This window comes from Chiloscyllium punctatum, chromosome 27, assembly GCF_047496795.1.
Source record: "Chiloscyllium punctatum isolate Juve2018m chromosome 27, sChiPun1.3, whole genome shotgun sequence".
NCBI lineage: Eukaryota > Metazoa > Chordata > Chondrichthyes > Orectolobiformes > Hemiscylliidae > Chiloscyllium > Chiloscyllium punctatum.
In genome coordinates, this window is record NC_092765.1 from 16,853,590 (window position 1) to 16,878,443 (window position 24,854).

At 41.5% G+C, this 24,854-nt stretch overlaps 1 protein-coding gene across 1 annotated transcript in view; it reads left to right on the forward strand.

Annotated features, from left to right (window-relative positions):
- Positions 1-24,854, forward strand: part of LOC140453483 (palmitoyltransferase ZDHHC18-like) — a 35,833-nt gene that overhangs the window by 8,931 nt on the left and 2,048 nt on the right. The window contains exons 2-8 of the mRNA XM_072548200.1: positions 1,648-1,808; positions 2,769-2,918; positions 5,052-5,189; positions 5,870-5,918; positions 6,767-6,869; positions 8,713-8,825; positions 11,151-11,247. Of these exons, the coding sequence (XP_072404301.1) occupies positions 1,648-1,808; positions 2,769-2,918; positions 5,052-5,189; positions 5,870-5,918; positions 6,767-6,869; positions 8,713-8,825; positions 11,151-11,247 (811 nt within the window). The remainder of the gene's footprint in view (positions 1-1,647; positions 1,809-2,768; positions 2,919-5,051; positions 5,190-5,869; positions 5,919-6,766; positions 6,870-8,712; positions 8,826-11,150; positions 11,248-24,854) is intronic.

Here is a 24,854-nt window from a genome sequence, read left to right on the forward strand (position 1 = left end):
TCTTCCTCCGCTACATTGATGACTGCATTGGCGCCACCTCGTGCTCCCGCGAGGAGGTTGAGCAAATCATCAACTTCACCAACACATTCCACCCTGACCTTAAATTTACCTGAACCATCTCTGACACCTTGCTCCCCTTCCTGGACCTCTCCATCTCCATTAGTGATGACCGACTTGACACTGACATTTTTTACAAACCCACCGACTCCCACAGCTACCTGGATTACACGCCTTCCCACCTTATCTCTTGCAAAAATGCCATCCCGTATTCCCAATTTCTCCGCCTCTGCCGTATCTGCTCCCAGGAGGACCAGTTCCACCATAGAACACACCAGATGGCCTCCTTCTTTAGAGACCGCAATTTCCCTTCCCGTGTGGTTAAAGATGCCCTCCAACGCATCTCATCCACATCCTGCACCTCCGCCCTCAGACCCCACCCCTCCAACCGTAACAAGGACAGAACGCCCCTGGTGCTCACCTTCCACCCTACAAACCTTCGCATAAACCAAATCATCTGCCGACATTTCCGCCACCTCCAAAAAGTCCCCACCACCAGGGATATATTTCTCTCCCGACCCCTTTCCACCTTCCGCAAAGACCGTTCCCTCCGTGACTACCTGGTCAGGTCCACACCCCCCTACGACCCACCCTCCCATTCTGGCACTTTCCCCTGCTCCCGCAGGAACTGTAAAACCTGTGTCCACACCTCCTCCCTCACCTCTATCCAAGGCCCTAAAGGAGCCTTCCACATCCATCAAAGTTTCACCTGCACATCCACTAATATCATTTATTGTATCCGTTGCTCCCGATGTGGTCTCCTCTACATTGGGGAGACTGGGCGCCTCTTAGCAGAGCGCTTTAGGGAACATCTCCGAGACACCCGCACCAAGCAACCACACCGCCCCGTGGCCCAACATTTCAACTCCCCCTCCCACTCTGCCGAGGACATGGAGGTCCTGGGCCTCCTTCACTGCCGCTCCCTCACCACCAGACGCCTGGAGGAAGAACGCCTCATCTTCCACCTCGGAACACTTCAACCCCAGGGCATCAATGTGGACTTCAACAGTTTCCTCATTTCCCCTTCCCCCACCGCATCCTAGTTTCAAACTTCCAGCTCAGCACTGTCTCCTTGACTTGTCCGACCTGCCTATCTCCTTTTCCACCTATCCACTCCACCCTCTCCTCCTTGACCCATCACCTTCATCTCCTCCCCCACTCACCCATTGTACTCTATGCTACTCTCTACCCACCCCCACCCTCCTCTAGCTTATCTCTCCATGCTTCAGGCTCACTGCCTTTATTCCTGATGAAGGGCTTTTGCCCGAAACATTGATTTTGCTGCTTGTTGGATGCTGCCTGAACTGCTGTGGTCTTCCAGCACCACTAATCCAGTATTTGGTTTCCAGCATCTGCAGTTATTGTTTTTACCCTGTGTCAAGTGTTGTCTGCAAGACCACAATTTCCTGATTCTGTGAATTGCAATTTTTTCTAGATATTACCTAGGACATATATAGTGAATAAAAGAGAGACCAAAACCCGACAGGAACAATGGATTGATAAGTTCCTTTCCTAGTTTACTTATATGATTTTGTCAAATATGTTCTCCAGTGTTCAAGTTGATGCAAACTCTGCATTTTGTTTTGGCAGCTGTCCTTACCTGACAGAGAACCTGACTTTGGCCATTCCAATAATTGCGGGGCTGCTCTTTGTGTTTGTGGTGAGCACCTTGTTGCACACAAGTTTCACGGACCCTGGGATTCTACCGCGAGCCACTCCGGATGAAGCAGCCGATCTGGAGAAGCAGATAGGTAGCTTACTACCATTTAACTATGTTGCTGAGTGCCTGATGTGTGATGGGAGTGACGGGCTGTCAAGGTAACAGACTCTGTAACCTGTGCTCTGGCAGGGCACTGCAGAATATGTTTGCCAGGGCTAAAATCAATAACATGAGGGCTAAAGTGATTAAATTATGTACCCAGGTTGCATAGACAAGTTTTGTATTACCCAAATATCGAGGACGTAGGAAAATGTAATCAAAGTCTTTGAGATGATTCAAGAAGTTGACAGGTTGGATAGAGAGCAACTATTTCTTCTGACTTTTGACAGCCAGGCCTTTGGCTGCTAAAGCCTTAAACTCTGGAATTTCTTCCCTAAATATTTCTGCCTCTCAAAGATACTTTAAAACCCACTCTTCTTCCCTACCTTCTATGGTGGCTTGGTTTCAAGTTATGTTTGATAATGGTCCTGTGACTTTCCCTCACTTAAAGGTGCAATATAAATCCAGTACTTGTTGGTGGAAGAATTCTGAAAAAGGGATTGTAACTAAATTTGGATTCAGGCTAAATTTGGGGTGATGTCAGGAAATACTACTTTATACAAAAGGCAGTGTAAATCTGGACCACACTCTCTTTATCCCAAAAAGAGGCTATTGAATTGGGATGAAGTGAACATTTCAAAATAGAGATCAATACATTTGTATTAGCCAAGAGTATTAAAATTTACAGAACGAAAGGATGCACACAGATCATTATTTAACTGAATGCTAGAGGTGAAAATAAAGTTAAATAGCCTCTGTTCTTCTGATACTTGTGGAGCATGTACCCCAGCAAAAGACATAAATGCAGCTTGGAAGGGGATAGGCAATGGGGAGACAATTACTTCTAAGCCCCAGAAAAACTGGACTTCTGCAGTTCAGACTGTCCTCATGTGTTAGTAGGGTGAAGTCCTTCATTTCCAGTACACTATAACAAATCTTCTTCCTTCCCCAGATAACTCTGGGGGGTCGGGTTACCGGCCCCCACCTCGCACAAAGGAGGTGGTGATAAATGGGCAGACGGTGAAACTCAAGTACTGCTTCAGCTGCAAAATGTTCCGGCCTCCGCGGACATCGCACTGTAGCTTGTGTGACAACTGTGTTGGTGAGTATAGGGTGAGCCAAAGTGTTTGGAACATCTTTAAGAGTCCAGGAAACTGGATGAGGGCAGCCAGGGCATAGGAAGCTGATTGAAGGAAACCTTTTACCCCGTAGGTATCGCTTCATTACTTGTATTCCAGTTCTGTGAATGCCACTAGCCCACCTGGTACTTTATCTCAAACCTTGAGACAGTGAGTGTCAACAGACTATTCAATCAAAGCCTGTCCTGATACTGTTGTTTTTAATATCCTCCATTTACTTTCTACCAAGAAATGATTTTGATCAAGAGCTTATTTGCCTTCACTGAATCCCAAAAGTGCAGTTCTGGGCATTAAACACTACCCTTATGTTTTCTTTCGTCTGCTTATTGGATTGTAGATGGGAATTGAGCTAAAACTCTCAATTTGATAGCATCTTATCTTCAGACATTTCTACAAAATCAAACATGGGAATGTTGGAATTTGACATAAAAACAGAAAATGCAGGAGAGAGAAAGGTGTTTAATTTTTCAGATCCATTACTTTTCATTGGAACTGGAGAACTAGAGATAAAGCAGATTTTAAACAATCTGATTGAGAAAGGGAAAGGTGGAGCAAAGTCAACGGGAGTGGAGGAAAATGTAAAAAGGAAGGTTAGTGGAAATCAGAGGAGATTAAAGGACAAAAGAAGCCATGGTGTTAGGTCAGAGGGATGTTAATGGACCAAGTGAAATAATCAAAAAAATGATTTTATGGGGATAAAATGGAAAAAAAAACAATTATTTGTGTTTGGGGAGAAACAGTGTGAAGTGGTTATGATTAACATTACCTGTAATTTGTTTTACCACTCCATGCACTTCAGAAGTCCATGCATGGCATCAACTTCCAAAAACAGAAGCCATGTATTGGCACGCCATCATACATACATGGAGGTTCCCAGTGGGAATGCTAGTCATGATTTGACGTCATAGAACAATGCTGTAAAATTGAAAAATTATGCTCTGTTCTAAGAGACTGGTGTAAGAGTGAGGTAGTTAATTAAAATGACAGGTGATTGAAAACTCAAAGTTATGTTTGTGGACTGAGTAGAAATGTTAAACACAGTGATCACACAATCCATATTTGTTTACCCCAGTGGCAATCAACGTCATGAGCTGTCAGTATGGTATATTAAATTTTGTTTCACTTGGAAGGATTATTTGGGGCGCGAGGTAATGAGATGGGAGGAGTTAGAAATCTGAGAAAGACTGGAGTGTTGGAGTGCTTGATTAATGCGCTGGAGTGTCATGTAAAAAAAAAAGTATCCTGGTGGCAATGCAGACAACAGGAACGCTATCAAAATTGTGGAAAAGGAAGAGAAGGCGTGAGTGTAGAAAATGAGACCTGATTAAGCCCTGCTGCTATGGTGGAGAGGAATCCCCGGCTGAGCAAAAGAAAGACTTATTGGCAATGCTGCAATAAAAGTTGATGCTCTTATAGTGGATATTGGACAAAAGCAGATGAAAACCTGGAAATGGAGCAACAAAAATCGAAGGATGGACCAAGATGAGAAAAATTGGACACAAAGTTGATTATGTTTTCTAGTTTGTGATGACAGCAGGAGTTAATCATTGATGCACTGAAAAATCATGTTGTGGGAGGAAAATTATTAGGACTGCAACATAGAATGTTCCAAATACCCCGCAAAAATCAAACATATAGGTTCCCATGGAAATATCTTTTAATTTTTTTGAAGTGGTAAAGTCTAAGGCAGGGGTTTTCAGTGTAAGAACAGATTCAGATAAGTAGAGGATGATAACGGTGGATGGGTCAGACACCCTGACAATACCAATGGGAGGGCGAGGGTAGAGAGGAGTTGGACATTCATCTTGAAAAGGGGCGGTGAAAATCAGAAAGTTTAAAACTTGGTTTGGAAAGTCACAGGAGCAGGTGAGATCTTTCTCCATCTTGCTCCTCTCTCTGGGTTTTGAGCTAAAATTGGAACTCACTGTTCACATGTGGACAGAGGAAAGGCTGTGCTGGGTTGAAGGGTCACTGAAGACTGAAGTGTGAAGGCTGCAAGACTGATTATTGCTTAGACTCTTACATATTGATCTGTTTGGAGAGGAGATAGTGACACTGCATATGCTGTACTATGAATTTTTGTCCTTTTTTTACAGAACGATTTGACCATCACTGTCCTTGGGTCGGAAACTGTGTCGGGAAAAGGAATTACAGATTTTTCTACATGTTTCTGCTGTCACTTTCCTTTCTAACTGCTTTCATCTTTGCCTGTGTGATAACTCACCTCACACTCCGTAAGTCCCCCAAAGTTTCCCTTGGAACTTCTTTTGTTACTTTAAAGCAGCTATATAAATCCAGGATGTTGATAAGGTGATGATGCAAATTGAAGCAGAAACAAATTCAGCAGTAAAGACTTTCCAGAGATAGGGTAGAGTGGGAGCTGGTATGTGAATAAATTTTCTAGAAACCAGGAGGGAAATTGAGTTTGGGAATCAGATTACTAGTGAGTTTTGAGAAGATTTGTAGCTCAAGTTGAGGTTCTGGATACAGAATCAGATTGCTGTCAGAAATAATGTGGAAGGGCCATGCTGAGAATTGGAATGAACAACAGTAACAATTAACGAGCTCTCTGATGAAACAGATGAGATATAGTGTTTGCACAACATGCAAAGCCTCCACCATGACATGACTCTGGAATAACGTTGGATCAGGGCCTAAGACCCAGATCAGTGGTCCAAGGAGTTATGAACTAAGTAAATCTTCATACTTAAAGGTTTACCTAGGGGAGAACTTTGATATCATCTGGCTTGAAGTTTACAAACATGAAACATAGACATGAGCAGGTTGCTGTTTGAATGGAGTCAAGTGCAGTTTGTACCTGCCAACTTACCCAATACTGCACAATAGTCGTATTTTATCAGCATGGCAGTTAACATTGCACTAACCTTTTTTTGTTCTTTCACCCCTCCACCAGGATCTCAGAACACTGGGTTATTAAATGCACTCCAGGAAACTCCAGCAAGATATCCTTTTCTTGCTCTGGCATGGTATCATCAATGCAGTTGTCTGATTTGTAAAGTGTCATGTGATCAAGGAAGGGGAAACTGCCAACTTATAAAAATTCTGATTTATACTTATTATTTTCTCCCTTCTAAAAGCACTGATTCTCATTGGGGGAACAATTCCATGGAGACTGTGACTGGGGTGCTTGTCCATGGACACTGACTCTTACTCCCATAGGTTTTACCTTTCCTGAAATACTACACATGCCAGTTTTAAATCTGGATAGGGGAAAAAAATGCTTGAGGGTAAAGGTTGTCCATGCTGGAATGACAGGGAACAGGGATATTGTTAGATTTTTCCTCCCTTGTGTACCCCAGAGCATTCCGGCTAGTTTCTAGCACCGCAAATGACTCACTAACTGAACTCGTGAACTTAATGAAAGGCTGTGATAGAACCTGACACTGTGTCCCCTGTATGTTTAGTATTAAACTGAGTGGTACTTTTGCCTACTGGACTGGAGATAGTGAGTGTTTTAATCCTGTTCACAGTGAGAGAAATATTTATATTTGGTCTCAACTCACAGGTGTTATCAAGCTGTGATTTTTGGTGCAGTACTTTTGCAAAGTACTTTACTGGACTGGTGACAGGGCTCATTATAAATCTCTGACCCAGCCCCTTTCCAAATCTGGGATTTGTTAATGTTACAAAGCAGAGCAATGACAGAAACAGCTTCTGAAGGAGGCTGAACAAACCACCTGTGTACAGGTCGGAATTCGTTAGGGTCTGCATTGAGAGGGGGCAAGGAAGATGGGTTTTGAGGGAATTTGGGGAAGGTTTGAACTCTGATCTTTTCTTTGACTCCACTTACCGCACTTGAGCTGGTGGTCTGTTTTTTCTCAGTCTGGTCCATTCTGGGCCTCTCAGGGTTCCACACATATCTGGTGGCTTCCAATCTGACAACAAACGAAGATGTGAGTAAACAGACTCTTTTGTGTGTGTATTTGAATGAGACAGAAAAACAAAACACTGATATCTTACCTTAGTAAATGGAACTTTTTGTACTATTAAGCCTATTTTATGCTACAACTAAATGGTCACAAAAGCATCTAGCCACTGATACACCTCTACTAAATAGCTTCATTCAGTGCTCAGGGATACCATGATATCCAGTTCCATTCAGTGCTCAGGGATACCCTAATATCCAATCCATTCAGGGCACAACATTTCAATATCCAGCTCCATTCCATGCAGAGCAACATCCTGCAATTCAACTCCATCCAGTGCACAACAACACCTTGATATCCAGCTGTATTAAATCACATGGACACCCCAATACCCAGTTCCATTTAGTTCATAGGGATACCCCTGTATCCACTCCAATCAGCACCATTCAATGCACTTGGATGCTCCAGTAGCCAGCTCCAAATGTAAAAAAAAATTAATATTAACTTGTCTGGTGAAATTGTTCTTTTCATAATTATGTTTTTACTATTATTGCCTTTTGTCAAAAAGAGCCTAATCATTCTTCTATCTGTATAAGTGCAGAAATGATATGGATCAGCTTCATGGCACCCATTGTTGAAGTGGTGCTTGTTTTGTAAAATGATTCTAACATTATTAAACAATCCATAATATTAGAATGAATAAAGCAGCTTATTAATGTGCAGAGCCAGCCAATATTTACTGAGTAACATTTGGTTGTGCTCACTAACCACCGACAGCCTGCAAGCTACTTGACTGGTTTCTCCATATGTTTGTGGGATAACTGCAACTAACTGTAGGGAGATGAAGCTGTATTAATTATAATGCCATTGTATGAACATGCTTCAGCTTTCAGAGTTCTCTTTAATTTTCTGGTTTTCTGGATTTAACAAGAATATGGATTGAATGTCAGCTTGTTGGTGTAGTTAGTGAATGCACAGCTAGAATTTATTTTTGAATTGCACATTTGTGAGATGAATAATATCATGGTTTCACTCACTATTCTCTTGTCAGTCGGTCACACTATTAGTTGGTTTTGCTCCCTTTCAATTGGTCAGGCTCATACACTGTCACACTCTCTTGCTATCACACAATGACTCATGGTCTGTCTGTTCTAAATTTCAGCAAAGCATACTTTGGATGAAAAATAAATGGACATTAACAGACCAGCCCAGTTTGCCAATGAGCTAACTTGTAGACCAGCAATGATAAACACTTTTAGGGTTAGTGACTTGTATGATTCAGAGCCAGCACAAAATTCTAAAGGGCAGTAGCTGAAGTTGTGTTCATAAGTATTGATGCCCAACAGATGAATTAGTGGACATCATCATAAATTTACATGTATTCAGTAATGACTGCAGACTTAGATAAGCACTTTGTGGGAATTGGTGTGCATGATCTCTTTTATAAACTAACTCAGTATTTCTTCTGTGGTGCACTATGAGCGTTTGAAGTAGTCTGCAGGAAGCTTATTCTGTATCTGGTTTATGGCATATCTGCCTTCAGTTTGTTTCATGGATCAGTGTAGATGAATTATTTACTCTGTAAACAACCTATGCTTTGCTTGCCCTGCATGTTTGATGAACCCCTTGCTGTGAGAGACTGGCACTAAATGTAGAGAAGATTACATTCACTGCATTTGCTTAACCTTCGCCTATCACTTAACACAATGAGTGTTGCGATTGTTTGCGTTAGCTAACTGATGGGTTTAATGCACTGGGGAAATCTCTGCATAGAGCATTGAAGAGAAATGTCGCATCAAAACAGAAGTTATGGCTTGAATATTTTGATCCTGCTCTTTCTATAATGTACTATGCTTTAATGTTTTAACAGATTAAAGGCTCGTGGTCCAGTAAACGAAGCTCAGAGGAAAACACTAATCCCTACAGTTACAACAGTATTGTCACTAACTGCTGTGCAGTTTTGTGTGGACCAATGCCTCCCAGGTAGAGAGAGAAATCTGCAAGTCCAAATTTTTCTCCCCCATGTATGATCCTTTGCTTTTTCTTTTTCGCACGGAAATTGGACACCTTGTGTGTACTCCGTGTATCTGCAGTACTGCACAATACTTTGTGCTAATATTGCTGATTAGTGATATTTACTTGGTATTTTCTGCTGTGGATTAAGTGTGCAAATGTTGGATTTCTTGGCATTAGGAATTTTTGACTTTAGAATGGAGGGAAGCCAGGAATTTATGTACTGTTGTTCTTGCGCATTGAACAAATTTTAAAGTAGCAAGTGTATCTAATAGTTATGGACTCATAGATTCATACAGAATGGAAATCGATCCTTCAGTCCATGCTGAACATAATCCCAAACTAAATGAGTCCCACTTGCCTGCTTCTGGCCCATATCCCACCAAACCTTTCCTATTCATGTATCCATCCAAATTTCTTTTAAATGTTGTAATTTTACCCACATTCACTTCTTCCTCAGGGAGTTAATTTGACACATGAACCACCATCTGTGTAAAAAACTTGCCTCTTTTGTCTCTCTTTAAATTTCTCTTCTCTCACCTTGAAAATATGCCCCATCTGAGGGAAAATAATTGACAAGTGTGGCACTGGAAACACACAGCAGGTCAGGCAGCATTCAAGGAGCAGGAGAGTCTTAGGGGATAAGCCTTTCATCAGGAATGTGGGGTGGAAGGGGGCTGAGGGGGGCAAGAGATGTAAAACCTGCACCCACACCTCCCCCTGCACCTCCATTCAAAGCCCCAAAGAATCTTTTCACGTCTGGCAGAGATTTTCCTGCACATCCACCCATCTCATCTACTGTGCCCATTGCCCTCAATGTGGTCTTCTGTCCTCGGAGAGACAGAACACCAACTTGCGGGGCATTTCAGGGAACGTCTCTGGGGCACACGCACCGAGCAACCCTGTGGCCAACCACTTCAACTCTCCCTCAAGGACATGCAAGTGCTGGGTCACCACCACCACCAAATCCAAGCCACCTGACAACTGGAGGAAGAATGTCTAATCTTCCACCTTGGGACCCTTAAACCACATGACATCAACATCAAAGTCATTAGTTTCCAAATTCCCCTTGCCCCCACCTCATCCCAAATCCAACCCTCCAACTCAGCACTGCACTCCTGACCTGTCCTACCTGTCCATCTTCCTTCCCACCTAACCACTCCACCCTCCCCACCGACCTATCACAGTCACCCTCCACCTGCATCCACCTTCCCGGCAACTTTCACCTCCACCCCTCTATTTATCTCAGCGTCTCCTCATTCCTGATGAAGGGCCTGTGCCCAAAGCATTGACTCTCCTGCTCCGTGGGATGCTGCCTGACCAGCTGTGCTTTTTCAGAACCACCCTTTTCGACTCTGACTCTCCAGCATTTGCAGTCCTTGCTTCTTCCCATCTTGGGGAAAAGCCAACTACCATCAACTCTATCTGTACCACCCATTGTTCTATAAACTTGTATCAGGTCAGCTCTCAATCTCCTACGCTACAGTGAAAAAAGTCCCAGCCTGTCCAGTCTTTCTTTATAACTCGAACCTTCCATACCTGGCAACATTCTGGTAAATCTCTTCTGAACCCTCTCCAGCTTGATAATCTCCTCCTCATAACTGGGCGACCAGAACTGAACACAGTATTCCAGTAGAGGCCTCACCAATGTCCTGTACAACCTCAACATAGTGCTGTCCAGTCAATCAGTAATGCCCCCTCTGCGTGGCCTATCAGCATTGCCACCCTTTGCAATTACCTTCACTCCTCTTTGCAGGTGCTGTCAGCTTTTAACCAGTGCCTTCATGAAAACTACATTTTAAATAGATGCAAACATTTATTTCCATATAAAATGATAAATGCCTGGAGAAGTTGCCAAGGTGTTAGGCAAACAACCTTTAGTGGAGCTCAGGCTAGGCAAGCAAAGAGACTAGCATTTGTGTAAATGTTGGAATATCAGAAGAATGTGTTTCAATGGGAGAGTTGGGATATTGAAAGGATGGGATTCTATGGAAATGTTGGGGTGTGGGAAAGATGGGCTTTAAAGGAAGCTTTGGGAAAGCAGAAAGTATACATCCATTGAGGCAATCAGTACAGGAAAAGGATAGGACTGAATATCTTGATATCCTTTTGTCCTGCTCTTATTTCTGTAAATAAAAAAGGAATCTCTAAAGAATTTCCTGAGTCAATGGTTTGGGACTAGTTTAGCTGACTAAAGTTTGTATAAGTAAATTGACTAGTACTTTGATATTTTCATTGAATGGCTGTTAATTACTCACTACTTTCTCTCTCTCTGTCTCTCTCTTTGTTCCCCAGTTTAATTGACAGGCGTGGTTTCTTGGACCCAGACACAATACAACTGCCTGGGCCCCAACGTAAGGTTTCTCAGGGAGCAAAAACAGAAGTCAACCTGGTAGGAGGTGACCCCAATGATGATGTGAATTAATGGCGTGCCTGTCATGTTTGATTCCACCTTCCCTCATGCATCTATCCATTTCCCTCTAACTGCGACCTCAGCTTGAGCACGAGCAAAAATGAAGGCTGCCACTTGTGGGAATGTTTAGTTGCCTGACTTGGTGACATTTTGCACACAGTTCCCATGACTGGAAATGTCACTTGAGCCAAGCTCTTGGAAACAGATTGACTCTGTGGGTGCTGTGAAGGATCAACGCTGGACTGCTCAGCAAATGGGCTGTAAGGATCACGGGATGTGTTATTGTCTGCAGTCATCTGCCTGATCAGTTAGGGGATATTTCTTTGGAGTTTCTCTCCTTTACAGTATCGTGAGATAAGAGTAGGATCATCCTGCTGGATAGAGCTGAAATACTGAAGCCAGCTGTGTGTTTAAACACAGCACAGTGACTGTTGGTATTACAGTAATGATATGGTTTGAGAGCGATTGCTAGATGGTGGGTGTTGCATTTGAAGGGGGTAGTGGAGCCCAAGGGTGGCGGAAGCTGATCCTTTTAATATAATTATAAGCCACTGACTTCCATCTTTGCTTCAAATGGGATTCTGGGCTGATGAATATCATGTGATTGTTATGGTGAATTGGCATTGCCCAGGGTAATGTTCAGGTTCTATTCATTACCCAAGGTACGAAGGGTTCATTTGTTTTGCGTGTTTAAGGCAGTTAATCCAGGAAAGCACTCTTGGGATAGTTGTCATGGTGTCTTGTTGGGCATTGCTATAGCCTGAAACCTGGGAAAGTGGCGAGGACCTCACTGGATCACAGTGGAAGGCTGCAGGGTTTGACGTTGCACTCTAGGATCCTGCCTCTGCTTTGTTTTATCTTTGCCAATTTGCATATGGCATCCAGAATTGCACAAAAAACTTCCTGCCAATTTGTTCTACTGCATTTTATTTGAAAAAAAATTTGTTTGAACTCTCTGTACAAGCATGTTGTCTGTACAGAGAATGTTATCTGATTATTGCTGTTTTATTTTTCATTTATCTTGTATTTATAATAAAATTGGTGCTATCTATCTAAAGGTCTCCCCTGGTGAACTCATAACTAGAAATAAAGCTGGAGAGTTGGATCACAGATTATAAAAAGGACCGTAGAGAAATTAGGATGAGCAGAACTCTGAAAGAATAGAGCTGACTGTTTGGAGTGACCCACTGCATTATCAAGCACTTTATAGCTCTGCACTTGCCAGACAGCATCTCGAACAAATACTGTCTATCTTGGAGATTCAAAATACAATATTCAGTTTCTTTTACAGGACCACAGAAGTTTTCCTTGAATTAAAACTGATGCAGGTTCCCTGCGACCTTTGTTAGTGAAAGCATAGTCTAGAATGGTGCAAAACTCACAAAACAAAAATGGCCCTGTATATAACTCTAGTCTCTGCTCACTTAGCTCATTTCAGATGAGGTTAGAGTTGGATGGGGATCACAATGGGACAGTGAGCCAGGGGTCACATCCTTTACAGCGATCTTGGTGAAGTGTATGTAAGAAGGAAAAGACTGGAACTGTCATCGAGTGTAATAAACCAATTCCCCCCCCCCAAAAAGGTTGAATGACCTGCTGACCCTCCCATCTCAACTCATACAACGAATGGCTCTTGATAGCGGAAAAGTACTCAATGGGGAAGAGATGAAAAAAATAACCTCTGCTGAAGCCTCCTCCCATCTTTAACTTTTTCTGTGACTTTGTGGAGACCAGGTGGCTGCAGGAGGTAGCTGTCACTGTGATAAGGACTAAGAAACAAAATGTCTATATAGGGCCAGTGATAAATCAGCAAGGAAATTGAGATTGTGTGAGAGTTTGAAGCTCAGCTTCAGGAAAGATAGGGCAGTAAAGCTGTCCACTTTTGGATTCAGCATAAATAAGTTAGGAGAATTGGAGACTACAGTCGAAACACTTTTGGGGGCTGTTTGCTTTCAGTTTATTTGTGTTGAGCTGGTGAATCTGCTTGATCATCCTATGATTTTATTATCTTAGGGAAGAATCTGTTGACCTGCATCCTGTTCAGAAGGGATAATGGAAGGCAAATTGCTGACTTGGAGTCACTTCTGAGATTTTGTCTTTTGTGGCAATCTATCTGGACTTGCAGTAACTAAGGAGTTCAAACAGGAACCAAGTTATTTAGCGATAGAGATCCCTTAGTCCTTGGATCAGTGGACCCTCACTAGGGCTCTGTTTCACACCATGCAAGTTGTTGTTTAGTTGTATTAATTCTTGAGAATTGTGAATTGCTGGCATTTAGTACCCATTTGTAATTGCCTTTGAGAAGGTGCTGATAATCTACTACTTTGAATATCGGCAGTCCTTGTTGAAGATGCTGCCACAGTGTGGTTTGATCAGGAATTCTAGCATTTCGATCCAGGAGTGAGGAAGGAAGAAAAGCAATGCGTTTCTAAGTCAGAACAGTATATGACTTTGAGGCAAAGTATTTCTATGCGCCTGTTTCCTTTTTGGTCAGAAAGATCACAGATTTTGGAAGTGCTAATGAAGAAGCTAATGCAGCAGTGAAAAGTTTAGATATTTTACACACCCTCCAGTGTTTGCTTGGTGGAAGGAGTGAGTGGTTAAGATGATGAATGGTGTGCAAATCAATTGCTTTGACCTGGATTTTGCTGAGTTTCTTAGGGTGTGATTCCAACAGCAGTCATCAGCCAAGTGGTAGATATTCCATCATACCTCTGATTTGTGTCTTGTAAGTGATCGGGAACTCTGTAGAATCAAGTCAGAATAGATTCACTACAGTGTGGAAACAGACCTTTTTGGCCCAAATAGTACACACCGACCCATTCCCCCTAACTATTGCACCTAACTCTACGGGCAATTTAGCATGACCAATTCACCTCACCTGCACATCTTTGGACTGTGGGAGAAGACCGGAGCACCCAGAGGAAGCTCACGCAGACACTGGGAAAATGTGCAAACTCCACAGTCACCTGAGGCTGGAATTGAACCCGGGTCCCTGGCACTGTGAGGCAGCAATGCTAACCACTGAGCCACCGTGCCGCCCCAAAGAGAATCCCACCCAGATCTTTTCCCTAACTAATGCACCTAACGTCCACATCCCAAGAACATGATGGGCAATTTACCATGTTCAATTCACCAAACCTGCACATCTTTTTTGGAGTGTGGGAGGAAACCCACACAGACACGGGGAGAATGTGCAAACTCCACACAGAAAGTTGCCCGAGGCTGGAATTGAACCCAGATCCCTGGTGCTGTAAGGCAGCAGTGCTAACCACTGAGCCAAATATCCAACCTCTAAACTGTTGTAGCAACCATGGTATTTATATGGCTGGACAAGTTGAGTCTCTGGTCTGCGGACAATGATATTGGGAAAAGGCAAGGATGATAATTCTTTAACTGTCAAAAGAAGGTGATTAGACACTTTGGTTATTGTCTGCACTTGTCATAGTCAGTTTATTTTGATTAATTTTCATGAGGTGTGAGCATTGCTGGTAAGGCCAGCATTTTTTTGCACCATTCCTAATTTCTCTTGTATTTATTGTCTTGCTAGACTTTTCCAGAGGACAATTAAGAGTTAATTATGTTCTTGTGAACCCGTGACTTGGAGGTACTGGTGTTGGACTGGGGTGGACAAAATTAAAATTCACGCAGCCGCAGGTTTATAGTCCAACAGGTTTATTTGGAAGTACTAGCTTTCAGAGTGCCTTCCTTCATCAGGTGGTTGTGGTTATCTGGAGTCACATAGTGCAGATGATCAGAGTGTCAGGCTTTGTTCTCTGAAATTAATTAGTGAAAATGCTGAATTTACCTGACAATCAATTATAACTTTATGGTGATCATTACTGAGATTAACTTTCATTTCAAGATTTATTTTTAATACAGCAAATTGAAGTAAAATCTACCGGCTACCCATGGTGGGATTTGTACCTATATCCCCAGAACGTTAGTTTGGGTGTCTGAATAGTCATCCAATGACAATGCCACTGCCTTAACAAGGACTCACAAGAATAGCACCTGTGACACTGTGACTCCAGCACAAAGTATTCAGGCTGCAGCTTCCTGTAGAAATGCATCCTTTCTTCCTGATCTTTTGCACATCAACTGAAATTAACTCTTTGTAGAACCTTAATCTGCTGCAGCATTTCACTTCATTTATTTGACACTAATCAAAGCGGAGATATGTCTTATCTCAGCATTATTCCTACAAAAATTTATTTTGCTAAAATTCTGCTGAAGAAAATTTGTTTGAGTGTATGCATCCCAGCTGTACCTCCCGATGTCTTGCCTCAGCCACTTTTGTGAGCTTGGCCTCAATGGTTCTCGAATGTGGACCATCAGCTAACTGAGTGATAGGGAGAACTGGCTATGTTTGTGAACTATATATTCATTTTAAGCTTTTTCAATTTCTCATTACAGCACTTAGTCACCTTTAGTAAGAACATTTCAGGTTTATTCTCTGTTGCATTAGCAATTAAGAACTAAAATTGGTTTCTGCAACACTGGGTTTGAGATCCTGTCCTTCACTACTACATGTGTTTGAGGACAAAAATGATGATTAGTCAACAGGACTTATATCTAAAGAATGGTCACTTGTTTGACCAACTGGAAATGTCTTTGTGGCACTTTCATCTCAGCAAAGAGGAATGTTTCAATTGAGTTGTTAAATGACTTTAGATTTTGATTACTTACACTGTGGAAACAGGCCCTTCGGCCCAACAAGTCCACACCGACCCACCAAAGCGCAACCCACCCATACATTTACCCCTTCACCTAACACTACGGGCAATTTTAGCATGGCCAATTCACCTGACCTGCACATCTTTGGACTGTGGGAGGAAACCGGAGCACCCGGAGGAAACCCACGCAGACACGGGGAGAATGTGCAAACTCCACACAGTCAGTCGCCTGAGGCGGGAATTGAATCCGGGTCTCTGGCACTGTGAGGCAGCAGTGCTAACCACTGTGCCACCGGCTTGATAAGCTGTAGCCTGACATTTTGAGCTGTTGCTGCTTATTGACCTACATTGAGCAAGGGAGAACATTCCTTGGGAAGTAAGTTACGATTATCAATTCTGCTTATAGTTCTGCCATTGGGAGCATTCAATATGGAATTAACCTGGGGATTCAAGACTTGGGGATAATTGACATCTGTGCAATTAAATATGAGCCAAGTGATCATTCACTGTATGAGAGTTTTGGACAGGATTGAGGGTTGAGAATATTTAGTTCTGGATGGGTTGATTGAAAGAGCAAGGAATAAACGGGAAGGAAGAAATAGTTTCAGTACATTTACATCACTGATTTAACAACGACTTCTATGCGATAGACACGGGCAGTGAGATTGGAACAGTGCCGAGAGAGCTTTACTTTGTTTAAAAGAGTAGAGGCAGCCTTCCTCTGAATGATGGGAGCAGTACTTGAGAGAGCTTTAGTCTGTATCTAACCCTCTGATTTTTCTTGTGGTTGGAAAACCTTGTGTTTCTAAAGGTGCTGTTTGATTCACTGCCACTGCCCTGCTGTGATTGTTTGCTCAGCAACCTGCTAGCTACCCCTCTCTTTCTCCTGTTGCCACTTCTGTGGCTAGCCCCAGTATTATCTTGAAAAACTTTCAAAATACATCAGTACCTAGTCATTTTACTTAAATATGCTCCACTGTTTACATAACAACATAGATTTCTAGTCATGATGATTTTAGTGCTTGCAGTGCATGAATCCAAAATTAGGGCTAAAGTTGGTCTGGAAATACAGAATTGAATTTTATATAAACATATGTAAAACTTTCATACGAATGCCATTTCACTAGCAGTTTAATTTATTTAGTCCTTGAATTTAAAATGTTACATTTAAATAATTCCCACCAGCAGCAGAGCTGTAACCATGCAATCCTGGCCTGATCTGTAAGCATCTTGATGAGAAATCAGAGAATTTGGACAGCGAATCCTGAATTCAAGTACACTGCTTGGGGACCTAGAGAAAATCTTACAAGATCTTCTATAATGCCCCAGAATCCCCATTACACTCGCAGTAAAGCCAACTTTTTCAAAAGGTACTTTGCTCTGACTTGGCACACTGTCCCACTCTACGTTCAGAATAATGCAGCAGAACCAGAATTTGAAGTAGGTTTTCCTTTGGTCTTCCTGCATTTGGTTTAGATCGAAGTGAATTTATCCACATAAATATTGGTGCACTTTAGTAACAATATAGTTTCTTGTTGAAGTGGTGGCTGTGACATTGGAGCAAACTGCAGAGTCATTGTGTAATAGCCTAAGGAGAGATGGAGTAACCTGCTAGTTTTATTCAACGACATTCCTTGTGATGAGAATCTGAAATTGCAATGTCAATTGTATCTGTGATTCTTCAATGATTTTACAGTGGGCTATTATCAGACTGACTCAACTCAGTCAAGCTCGCTTTAGGTTTCTTTTTCTTTCTCTGTACTGGTAGAAGCAAGTTGGAACAAAGACTGACAACTCAGCATAGTTCTTTTTTGCCTGTGGGAGCTGAAAGCATCGGTACTGTATGCCAGAGTCCCTTGGGGCAGTCTAAAAATCCAGTGAGCAATTGCACTGAAATCCAAGGAAACTGAAATACTGTACATGTATAGCTAGTCACAGCTAAAAGTGACCCAAGTTTACAGTTTGGTAGGGGGATGGTTGGGTGGCAGAGTGTAAGTGTGTTTTGGGGGGTGGGAGGACAGCTTCAGAGGACCCTTTGTAACCCTGGTCAGATCTTTCCAGTATGATATGGATCCCTAGGTGACAATTGTTGGGTTTGAGAGAGCTAGAGACATGGCAGTTGTTGGTCTGTATGTAATCGTGAGTGTTTGTTCCCTAGGAGGATACTTGTGAGGATTTTGCAGTTTCATGCACGGCCTGATTGGATGTAAGAGGTTTCAGAGTGAGGCTGGTGCTGACAGCTGGTAAGCGTTCTCTCGCTCTCATTCAATACATTCATTCTTCATTTTCATCAACCATGGACACTGCATGAGGAAATGCCAACAGCTCACAACCAGCTAGTCTCTCATTAACCTGTTGCTATCCAGCCTTTAACGTGCCAAATCCTTGTGTGTTTGTAATATAAAGATTTTCCACTTGTGAAGATGTGGAATGTCAGATTTATATTTTTGAGGACAGTAAAAACCCTGGCCTGCCATTAGCTCCAGGAAATTGATTTGAAAGTTGAAGTTGTCTGTAGAGAAATATTTTTGCAGGTAATGGTGCATACACTGATTAAACTGGGAATCTGTGTTTCCAAAACTGACTGCCAAAACTGTGACTATGTATATGATGTTGGTGCTAAGTCCCTAAAAGTATTCCTTTATTTTTATCTGCAAATAGTATTTGTAGTACACCTGTAGTTACTGTTTTTTGAACTCCCAATTTAAATTTTAATGGAATGTTTTTTAAACTCTCAACACTTGTCCCAATTGGCATATCATATAATTTGGTGTCAGAACAGAGAGGAAAGTTATAAGTTAGAGTTCCTGGTCCTGATCCAACAGCTCTCGCTGGCAGGTCAATGTGACTGAGATTGGGCTACAACATCACTAATAGTTGAATGTAACACATTTGAACGTCCAGTGAGTGAGATATTAAAGAATAATTAGCAGTAGTGAAATGAACATTAGAGGTATGTTCCATTCAGTAGAGGGAAAATCTTGAATGATGTAAACAAAACCAATAGTAGCTTTACAATTGATTTGTGTGAATGACTCAAAGTTATTTCATAATAACTTTTGAAGAATGAGATCCTAACTTGAGGGTTGACAAACTGAACAAGATGAGCCATTTCTTAAATTTAGTGAAAAGGCACACTTAGTAGCTATGATGCTGTTACTCAAATGCCAATCATTATGAAAAATAAGACAACAACATATTTCTACTTTGAAAAAAATTTCAACCCATCTAATAATGCCACATTTTTAAAAAATTTAAATTCACTTGCTAATTAATTTACAAATGTCTGTCAGCTGTAATCGGCACTGTTTCCTGCAATAAATTAAACTTTTTATAACAAAATAGTCTGAAAACAAAACTGCAATAATTTCCTTCACTGATGTGCATGTCTTGTCACCGAGCAATGCACATAATTAATTAGCAGGTAATACATAAGCTATAAACATGAGAACGTGTGATGTCCTTTTGCTTAGCAAATCATGCAGTTGTAACTTACTACTTTTTCAATAGAATTTCATATTTTTATTAAACAGTTCACAAGTTCTGTTATGGTTCTGTTAAAATATCCATTGCCAAGGAAATGGTTAAACCTGATTTACTATTTAAAGTAGAAACATATTTAGATATTTCTTTTCTGAAAATCAGTAGGAGGAAAAAATAAGTTGAGCTGCATTTCAGTCCTTAGCGAGCCATGTGGCTGTAGAGCTGCAGGTTGTCATCTCTTTCTTAACTGGTACTGCAGGGTCTACATCCAGAAATAACTCATTGTGCTACTATTTGTCTCTGCTTTGGAAATGTCCCTGTAAATAATGCTTGGTCCTACACAATTGTGTTTGTAAAATGTACACAGTCCTACCAGACGTCTCCATTAAATACACTACAATTTACCTTAAGTGAATAAATAAAACACTACTATACCGAAGCAGTTCAGTTACCACTGGAAATGTGACTGTAGATAATGAAATGGCCTACTGAATGTGTGTACATAGTGAACTGTCCTACTTCTCTGTAAATGGTGTATGATACTACAGGAAGTAAGTTTGTAGATAATGCACCATCCTTCAGGGGATATATTTGAGTGTACTATCCTACTATCTTATATCTGTTATAGTGCCTTCCTACACTGGTGATTGGCTGTAACCGCAGTGTTCTACTGGTGACATTTAGAGTCCTACTAACAGATTTGTGAAAAGCAGGCTGAGAAAGTGTAGTATCATTGTTCTCTTTGAGGGTGACATTGAGTGTCTGAGGCTGGCAGATGGCTACTATTCAGGCAATAGCTCATATTGTTCATCGCTTTGATCTTCTCAGTTACATGCTGGTGTGCGTTGTGTTGTCTAAAATCCTAATTTATTGATTAAACAATCCCAAATTGGCTGCTATGCGCATGTGAGACCAGCCGAAAAACTTGGCAATGGAAATATTTAATGTTGTGTCTGAGACTAATTTAATCTCACTTATTTATGTATAGTTTGCAACTGTGATGTATGTGTATTTTCTGAAATAGTGAAGCTAATTTGATGTGCTGTTTCAGGTTTTATATTTCCAATGGTATTTCCCCAGCTTTTAAAAACCTGGCCTGTCCCTGGTTTTTGTCCCTGCCACACAATGTTGTAATGATGCTAAAGTCCAACAAAAGAAAGAATTCTGAACTGTTAGATACTTATTTGTACAGTGTAGAGGCTGCCACCTGCATTTAAATCTGGACATTTGGTAGCAGGATTGAAACTCCAACATTAGTTGCAGGTATAGAGGAGGCTCAGACTTGTATCTGAAATACAAACATTTAGAGTCATAGAGATTTATAGCATGGAAACAGACCCTTCGGTCCAACCTGTCCATGCCGACCAGATATCACTTTGATAGTTGAAATTTGACTTTATTTCAACCATTCTGGATCCTGAGCATTTTTTTTTGTGGCTTTTGGTTTGGCCTCTCTGGTTTCCTTTTAAAATTGTATAGTTAGAGGTTCATGTGAAGAATTATGTTGTATCGCATTATGTTATGGCACAAACACAGACCATTAAGCCCACTGAGCCAGTGCTGATGTCTGTATCCCACATCTGTCTCCTCTCACTACTGTTCACTTCATTACATTAACATAATATAAAATAAATATTAAAGGAAAGAGTACAATTCTACAGGAGTTTAAAAGCAAAGAACCTTAAGGATATATGTGCACAAATCGTTGAAGGTGGCAGGGAGGTTGAGAAAGTGATTAATAAAGCACATGGAATCTTGAGTTTTGTAAACAGGGGCAAAACGTCCAAAAGTGAGCAAGTCATGATCAAATTGTATTAAACAGTGGTTCAACCTCAACCAGAGTATTATCCAGTTTTGAAGAATAAGTTTTAGAAAAGATGTGAAAGCATAGAGGGAGTGCAGAAAAATAATCATGAGAATGGTTCTGGGATTAGGATCTTTACTTCAACTGGATAGGTTGGAGATGTTTGGGACTGTTTTCTTTGGGAAAGAGAAAATTAAGTGGAAAATTGAATATTTATTTGAAAAGAGAAAATTTTCAGGACCGTGGGAAAAGGCTGAGGTGGTAGTGGGTAAGTTGCTCTTGTAGAAGGCTGACGTGAACACAGCTGACAGGCTACCTCCTGAACTCTCATCATGCAGTGTTAACCTTTTCCCTTATCTTTTGTGTTTATCTAGCTTTAAATGAATCACTACTAGTTGCTCAATCTGCTTGAGGTACAAAGTTCCATATTCCGGCAATTTTCTAGTTGAGATGTTTCTCCTGAATTTCATATATAATTTATGCACCTTATTTGTGATTTCCTATTCTGGTCTCCACAAAAGTAAAAGCATCTGCCCTCACAAAAGCTCTCATCGTTTCAAAGATCTGTCAGATTACCTCTTCTTCCCCCCCCCCCCCTCGCGAAAGAGCCACAACCTGATAAGATCCTGTTGCATTGTGAGGTACCATTCCCTGTACCAGTTTAATGGCAAGAGTTCTTAACCATATCAATGCAATCACTTGATTCCCTTGTCCATACAGCAAATGAGCATGACATTCACTGGTGCCAGTATATGTGTATCTTGCTGTCATTCATGCTGCTTTTGGTATCTGCCAAGAATGATACAAACACAAGCTGGTACTGTGTCCTCTGGAAAGCACCATACAGAGACATTGTTCTTTGAACAGATCTCTGTGTTCAAGTTGCATGGCATACGTTTCTTGCAGGTGAAAGTGGCAGTGAAGCAAACAAATAATAAGACAGAATAAGGTATTCCTTACTTGCCTCAATTAGTATTGGGCTGATTTATAGTTGACATGCAAACTGATGGTATTATAGTATAGGTTACTGGGGTTCTGAGACTGTGGCTCAGTGTCGCTCTGCCAGATCTGAATGTGGTGGTGATAGGCTGAGGAACCCTGAAGCTTCAATTGCATCTCAACCTGAATGCTTGAGACTTGGCAGTGTGTGAGACTTTATTGACATCTGTATTCTGTTTCTGTAGATGAGGATTATATGCAGTGTCCGCAGTTAGATTCCCTACAGTGTGGAAACAAGCCATTAGGCTGAACAAGTATACCCCAACCCTCCGAAGAGTAAATCATCCAGACCCATTCCACTACATTTACCCCAAACTAATGCATCTAGCTTTTTGGGCAATTTTGCATGGCTAATTCACCTGATCTGCACATCTTTTGGATTGTGGGAGGAAACCGGAGCACCTGGAGGAAACCCACGCAGACAAGGGGAGAATGTGCAAACTCCACACAGACAGTCGTCGAGGCTGGAATTGAACCCAGGTCCTGGTGCTGTGAGGCAGCAGTACTAACCACTTATCTACCATCCAAGTGTGAGGCAATTGCTATTTTTAATCAGATAGTTGCACGGTGAAAAAGACTTCTGACAATCCTTCTATTCCCCCTCAGTTATATCTCCTCCTGTTTTGGTTTTCTCCTCTGCTCTTCACTGTCTTCCCTTTCCTTGTCCGTACCCCCCCCCCCCCCCACTCCATATCTTCCAGTCTGACCCCCTCCTCCTCTTAAATGCTGGCTCTATTCCTCTCTCCTCTCTTCCACTTCACCTCTCTTGACAATACTAATCTCACTTTCCTTTTTTTCTTTTTCCCCTCTTCAACCTTGCTTTGTCATTCCCCCACAGGATTTAACTCATTGTCCTCACTCATTGCCTTTTCTGTTCTTTTGAAGATGCTTAATCCTTGCAAGATCATAGTTCCATTGGTGCTTCAACCTTGGCTGCTTTTAAGGTGCGATCTAATGCTGCTAATTTATGAGACTGCAGAGTTCACAGCTGGCTTTCCACCATGACCTGTTCAAACTTGGTTTTGCTAGGGTGTCATTCTGTCTGCCGTCTGCACTACAATGCCATGATTTGATTCTGCATCAGAATTGACATGGCTGATTTATGGAACACATTATGGAAATGCTCAGCAAGTCGGGCAGCATCTGTGGAGAGAAAAACAGATGGCGTTTCAGGTTGATGACCTTTGATTAGAAACTGACTGCAGGTCCTTGATCTGAAAGTTAGCACTGTTTCTCTCTCCACAGCTACCTTACCTGCTGAGTAATTCCCAATTTTCTGTCTTTATTTGAATCATGAGCTATCTTTGTGTTAATTCTTCAGTTTCAGATGGCCAGAAACCCCACTTTGGATGCAGTTTAAATAAATAATTTTGTTTCAATTTTAATCTTCTGCATGAATTCGTTCACAAAACTGTTTCTGAAATCTGAATAATTCTTTGCAGTATTTAGTTGTGGTCTGTATTGGTGGCCATGAGAGTTTGGTGTGTTTGGCCTTTAATTCTGGATATGAATGATTGACTTTGTTTACATACTGTCTTACTCTCTCTAATTCGCTGATTGTAGCATTTTTCTTCCTTGGCTCTTTCTGTGCACATTTCCTCAGGTCACCAGCTCCTGGAGCTGAGTGGTTATTTGATCCTCTGCCTATGTCAGAAACCCATCTGCCTTAGGTTTCTGAGAGGAGGTGATGAAAATCTGAGCCCCACACAATGTTAAGGTTGAAATTGGTAGCTAACTCATCTAACAAATTTATCAACTGTTTTTAAATGATCCCGATTTCATTGGTTTCAGGAAAAGTGTTGCAGATTTCCACTACCTCTGAATGACCTAACTCTTAATGAATCAGCAGTCCCATTGTCTTCAGTAACAAACAAAATTTACTCTTGTTGAAGAATCAAAAGGCCCCTTCAGAAAAAGGGTTATGTTAGCTTAAAGCTATATCCCTCTCACATGTGCTGCCTGACTTGCTGCGTATTTCCAACACTTTGATTTTATGAAACATCATTAGAGTTGAGCATTCTGTGAACTGTTGCCTTCATCTTAGTAGTTGTGGGTCAGTTTAATGTACACTAGTAAAACACCTGGACATGCAGTGTGCACACATTTGGGTTTTGTTGTGCACAGTTTAATCATTAGGAACATGACTAGAACCATTAACTTTGATCTGAATCCATGTATTCTAATACCAAGGACATTGGAAGGAATTTTATGTTGGAGTGCTCGCTAATCTACAGGTTATTAATGTAGATTTTGCAAAATTTAAATAAATTATTTAAAGGTTGTTCCTAGAACAAACAATTATATATTTCAGAAGTCTCTTTTGATCACTTTATGCCTGTTCTATCTCAAGTTCTGTTCCCCTGTGTTTTTGCTACTGGGTACCCTGAATCATGCTACTCTTTCCTCCATCAATAATCAGCCTACTTCTAACTGACTGGTTTAAGTTAATCTCCATGGATTGTAATAGATCCCTCTGGTGTTTCTTCCTCCCTCCTTGGTCTCCAGCCCAAGGTGCTCTGGCTACTGGTGCAGGAAGCATTGGGGATGGGTCAGCTGAGTCACATCCAGGACTGTAAACAATGGTAATAGAACTTCTGGTCTGTGCTAACTTTGTATTATTCTGT